Below are 6,563 nucleotides of genomic sequence, written 5' to 3'. Positions count from 1 at the left end.
AGGAGGCCCGTAGATTGATATTTACATGCACCCCACACATAACCAGGAGTCCCATCGATTGACATTTACATGCACCTCACACATAACCAGGTGACCCGTAGATTGACATTTACATGCACCCCACACTCAACCAGGAGGCCCGTAGATTTACATTTTCATGCACCCCACACATAACCAGGAGGCCCGTAGATTACCATGTATATGCACCACATACTTAACCAGGAGACCCGTAGATTACAATGTATATGCACCACATTCTGAACCGGGGGGCCCCTTAGATTACCATGTATATGCACCACACACTTAACCAGGAGGCCCGTAGATTGACATTTACATGCACCCCACACATAACCAGGAGGCCCGTAGATTGACATTTACATGCACCACACACTGAATCAGGGGGCCCGTAGATTGACATTTACATGCACAACACACTGAATCAGGGGGCCCGTAGATTGACATTTACATGCACCACACACTTAATCAGGAGGCCCGTAGATTGACATTTACATGCACCACACACTTAATCAGGAGGCCCGTAGATTGACATTTACATGCACCACACACTTAATCAGGGGGCCCGTAGATTGACATTTACATGCACCACACACTTAATCAGGAGGCCCGTAGATTGACATTTACATGCACCTCACACATAACCAGGAGGCCCGTAGATTACCATGTATATGCACCACATTCTGAACCGGGGGGGGCCTTAGATTACCATGTATATGCGCCACACACTTAACCAGAGATCTTTAGATTACCATGTATATGCACCACACACTTAACCAGGAGGCCCGTAGATTGACATTTACATGCACCTCACACATAACCAGGAGGCCCGTAGATTACCATGTATATGCACCACATTCTGAACCGGGGGGGGGGGGGGGGGGGCCCTTAGATTACCATGTATATGCGCCACACACTTAACCAGAGATCTTTAGATTACCATGTATATGCACCACACACTTAACCAGGAGGCCCGTAGATTGACATTTACATGCACCCCACACATAACCAGGAGGCCCGTAGATTGACATTTACATGCACCACACACTTAATCAGGAGGCCCGTAGATTGACATTTACATGCACCACACACTTAATCAGGAGGCCCGTAGATTGACATTTACATGCACCACACACTTAATCAGGAGGCCCGTAGATTGACATTTACATGCACCACACACTTAATCAGGAGGCCCGTAGATTGACATTTACATGCACCACACACTGAATCAGGAGGCCCGTAGATTGACATTTACATGCACCACACACTGAATCAGGAGGCCCGTAGATTGACATTTACATGCACCACACACTTAATCAGGAGGCCCGTAGATTGACATTTACATGCACCACACACTTAATCAGGAGGCCCGTAGATTGACATTTACATGCACCACACACTTAATCAGGGGGCCCGTAGATTGACATTTACATGCACCACACACTGAATCAGGAGGCCCGTAGATTGACATTTACATGCACCACACACTTAATCAGGGGGCCTTTGGGAGACACTTATATGTACTATACATTGCATAAACAAACCAGCGGTTCGACGTACTAGGGTTGATTGATAAGTTCTGCAACATACACGCACACATCATTATTTTGTCTCATGTACTACGGTGTCTGTAACTTACACGCACACATCATTATTTTGTCTCGTACTACAGTGTCTGTAACATGCACGCACACGTCGTTATTTTGTCTCATGTACTACAGAGTATGGAACTCGAACGCACACATAATTATTTGCCCCATGTACTACAGGGTATTTAATATATACACCACACACTTGTATCACTAAAAGGAAATATTTCTCTATCTCCTTGCATTAAGTAGAAAGACTGTTAGCTTATCTCATTAAGGAAAATTACACTTATCCTTATACGTGTTTCCGTTAGATATTACTTGTCAACAGCAAAGTTTTCGATCGACAAATGAATTAATATATAGCTGTATGCAAACGTAGATATCTCTATGTGAGCTGGATAAACCACCAAAGCAGGGTGTACATGCACGTCACCAATTAATAACCAAACCGCTATAAGTGTAAATAATATCAATGCTATTTTGAAAGATACTTAAAGGTCCATAGTCGTTCTTGCTGGGACATTAATAACTTAACTACCCAAGTCTAATTGGGTCAAAACAGCAGTCAATAATGATTACAGTGAGCAAAGCATGTTGTGCCATGTTGCCATTTCCTCACATACATTGTCCATTGTACAAACGGAATAGGTTGTTCCCGCCATGAGGGATATAATGTTTCTTGGTATCTTCAAAACATTAATAAGTACTCCTTTCAATTTCCAAGCCTGGCGACCTTTTTTAAACGGTCGGTATCTAAATGGTCGCGCTCGACTCCGTTGTAATTGAGGTGCCTTGTCATTTTCACTGAGCAAGACAATAAGACGGGGAACGTGTGCAACGAAGTTATTTAATGTTTCGAATACATGAGACACATCAGGAGAAGAAAGTCGGACTGTTATCTTTAAACATGAATACATGATTGAAAAATAAAATGTTATGACATAATTGAACTTACATATAAGAACTGTATCCTGGAAGTTAGTTTGTTTGTTATTTAACGCCTCACTCAGCAATAATCAAGCTACAGTGCTCCCTATTTATCATGGTCCTGGTTATAATGCCACCCTGGTTATAATGCCGCCCTGGTTATAATGCCGCCCTGGTTATAATGCCACCCTGGTTATAAGGCCGCCCTGGTAATAAGGCCACCCCGGTTATATTGCTACCCTCTATAATGCCACTCTGGTTATAATGCCGCCCTGGTTATAATTCCAGCGTGGTTATAATGCCACCCTGGTTATAAGCCCGCCCTGGTTATAATACCACCCTGGTTATAATGTCACCCTGTTTATAATGCCTATGCCGATGCTTTTCAATCGTTAAATTCCCTGGCTTTAATGTCAGTTTGGCAAAAAAGAAATGGCAATGTATTTAATCTTTTGGGGATAATTCCCTCTTTTAAATCAACACATTAATTGCCTTGATCTCAGCGAATCATCACACAGAAATTCAAGTCCCAATACCATAAACTCCAGCTTAATCATTGTGTTGACAATAAACTGGCCCCAATGAAAATGATGTGATGACACCATCAACGTCTGCGTGCAAACACTGTATATGGTGGAGGTCTGTAAATAATCGATTCTTGACCAGGAAATCCATTCATTGACATCATGAGCATCGATCTATGCAAATTGGATACGAAGAAATTTTGTCAAGCAAGTCACTGAGTCTGATCACCCGATTCCTTTTATCGTCTCTTTCGAAAAGAATGGGTTGCTGAAGCTTCGGGGATCCTGGAAGACACATATCAGGATATCACTGAACACATGTATACCACTAATGTATCACTGATATTATGGCTAGCAACAGAGATGTATTCTTGTATCCACCAAAACGTCAATACTTAAAAATATAATTGAACACTAGCATGTATTGATAAGTTATACTGATACCTCAAAATATATAATGTTTGTTTGTATTAGTCAAATCCTCTGGATATCACAGACCCATCATTGCACGGAGATCTTTTAGTGACGTAATTCCATAAACTTGCGGTGCTCTGGTCTCAAAAAGATGTCCCCCGGTCAGTTCAGTTCCTTCAATGAACACTTTGCCAAGTTTTTGCTGTCCCCATCTGATAAGTTCATCAATCACCGGTGTTTTTAAACCAACAATCTTTGCCAAACCTTTGACGACAACAAGCCCAAAAGGAACATCTTCAGACAGATAACGATGTTTAAAATCTGGCACATATCCTCCCTTGACTTCTTTCATTGGATGAACCATTCCTTCGTAGGCTTTGTTGGTGACAAGTGCAGTCTTTAAGCTGCATGGGTTTGATATTGCAGACCCATAGCTTTTAACGAGCCACGTGTGCATAGGTAAGCATCCTCGAAAGTCCACGCCAGTCCGTTTTGATATTTCTTTTGCAATCCCCTGAACTTCATCATCCAGATCAGTTACACATTTTGCTTGAAAGTCATCAGTTCCTTGGTAGAAAAGAGGTTTCTCTGATAAGGGAATACCGTCCCAGTATTTCCATCGACCATACATCAGGCCTGGGTGAACCACGGCGAACATAAGGCTATGTTCCAGGAAATGATTTGTTTTGTTAAAAACAGGAGGACTTCCCAATACGGACTGCAATAGCTCTAGGGGGTTGAAGGCACCCTTCGAGGAATCTTGAATGACTGCCACATCCACATAATTCTTTACCCCAATGATTTTAACATTTCGGCCATATTCAACTATCCTACAAGCCCAAGGAAAGGTTGTCGCTGACAGCACACTGACAAACTGGGACTTCGCTTTCAATATGTGACGAGCCTGAAATTCAAATCCAGGTAGTCCGGGAAAGCCTACGATGATTGTTCGGTAGCGTATGTACGGTTCTATGGCTCTTAGATATTCTTCATGTGAAAACGCAGGTACCGTGATCAGGATAATGTTGGCCCCCGGAACAACATCTGCTGGGTTTTTAGAAATCTTGTTTGGCCTCGACCTGATTTCGGATTCGTTTGGTAGTAAACAATACAGCATTCCATTTTCCATGGCTTTGTTCCAGATCTCAGCCTCGTCCTGATATAGTGTCAGTACATTGGTCTCCGTGTTCTCGCGTGAAGATAGGATGCTAGCAAGAACATGCGCACCATTGCCACCTCCACAAATCACGATTTTCTGTACTTTCGATGACATTTCTTCTCTGAAATAACATAAAATGACGTGAGCAGGTACACGTAGTCATTTATTAACAACCAATGACATAATAAAATTTTGATAAGTTTTCTTTCAGTTATTTGGTAAAAACTAGAACAGTATGAAGAGACGATTTTTAAAATAACAACAAATTCCTCGTGAATATATCAAGAAGTCAAACTTTCTCTCAATCAGTAATACATTACGTACGAATACACAATTATGATTCATTTGGTGGAATCGTCGTTAACCTAGATGGCTATGCATGGCAATTTATGCCTTATTGTAGAATCACAACCATTCACGTTATTAGATTAGAAATAAACTACAATTCATTTTAATTGAAATAGAAATATATGGGTATTTAGTAACGTGATATTAGGTTTGATACAACTGTTTGTTGTCTTAGTAAAGCAGGCTACATGGACTATAGAAACATGAACTGGTAACACTAGTGGGTCACGCCACTTCTATGTGTATACATTTATTTGAAATATCAATCAGGAGGTAAGTTAACTGAATTTACTATTTTGTGTTTTAAGAGAGAATAGAAAATTAGATTGATCAAAACGTATTCCAAATACACTGAGTTATAGGACAATAAAATGCACTAATTAAAGTGTAAGTGTATATTTTCTGTAAATAAGATCTCGAACATGTGAAATCTCACCGTTCAGTGTGTGGAGGAGCCCAACAACAGCCGACGGTCGTCAGAGTGAAACAAAACAGGAAAGCAATGGATGTACACTTTTAAAGGGCATACGCTGGCCTTTCCTGATTGAGCATTGTTTAATTCAATTACACGGATCTAACAAGGCCGAAGCGGCTTGCGATAAGAGGTCCGGTAGCTGCACTGCATCTGTTAATGGGTTTTCTTGTTCGACTATTCTACACTACTATTCGAAACTAACCTCCCCTCAGTCGCGATCCTGGCGAAATCATTAAGTGTTGTTTTCAAGGTTCGACGATCTATGGCCAGTGGATCGGGACAGGATCGCGACAGGATCGCGACAGGATGTTATTTCGATCGTGATCTTCAAAGTGATCGAATCAATAGGATCGCGATCGACGGGGCGATAGTTATTATTTGTAAGTAATCGTGACGATACAATTGTAGCTAATCAAGTCATAAGTTTTTATGCCGGCACTATACCTGTGCGCTTTGTGCATTTGTCTCAGTGCATTCGTTTCATTAATTTACCTGACGAAAAATAATATTAGATACTTCTAATAAGTTTTAATTCTTGTTAAACCTTACGGATAAATTGTTTGATAGGCATTACTTAGAAGTTGACGGATGACGAGGTAGACACAATTTTATGGATAACAACTTCTTTAATACTGTAAAAAGCGACGTTTCGGTATAGATCCTTATACCGTTGTCAAGCAAGACTGAATGAGAGACATAGTACAGAATATATATAGTAGTTGGAGGATTAACAGTAATAACAATTGCTTACATGAGTGGGATAACATAGGTAGGTGTTGACAACAAAGGCATAATACTGCCACAACAGGATGGACAGAGAACACATACTGTAGGTGGAAGCCAATGGGACATGACGCCAATTAAACAGGATAAGTAATTACTGCTTGATGAGTTCATAGTAGGCGGATAGGATGAAATAACCTTGATCTCTGTTGATTGATGGTTTGTGGCGGCGAATGTGGACTGCTTCTGTTACTTTTCTTTAAGTGAAATCATGGAGGTTGTTGGAGAGGATTTGGATGTTCAAGTCATCCCTCTTGTCTTACAGTCTTGTGAATTCATTCTGAATCTATAAGCACATAGATCTAAATTTGAAACAGATGAGGCGG

At 41.0% G+C, this 6,563-nt stretch overlaps 1 protein-coding gene across 1 annotated transcript; it reads right to left on the bottom strand.

The window, feature by feature from the left end:
• Positions 1-2,435: 2,435 nt before the first annotated feature.
• LOC124135646 (opine dehydrogenase-like) lies at positions 2,436-5,504 on the bottom strand. The gene is made up of 2 exons (XM_046501080.2): positions 5,416-5,504; positions 2,436-4,752 (listed from the first exon to the last, which is right to left on the bottom strand). The coding sequence occupies exon 2, from the start codon at positions 4,743-4,745 to the stop codon at positions 3,549-3,551; it is 1,197 nt and encodes a 398-aa protein (XP_046357036.2). The 5' UTR covers positions 4,746-4,752; positions 5,416-5,504; the 3' UTR covers positions 2,436-3,548.
• Between the last annotated feature and the right edge of the window lie 1,059 nt (positions 5,505-6,563).

The sequence above is a fragment of the Haliotis rufescens genome, unplaced genomic scaffold (genome assembly GCF_023055435.1).
Source record: "Haliotis rufescens isolate VD_foot unplaced genomic scaffold, xgHalRufe1.0.p SCAF_2, whole genome shotgun sequence".
Taxonomy (NCBI): Eukaryota; Metazoa; Mollusca; class Gastropoda; order Lepetellida; family Haliotidae; genus Haliotis; species Haliotis rufescens.
This window is presented reverse-complemented; position numbering and strand designations above follow the sequence as displayed.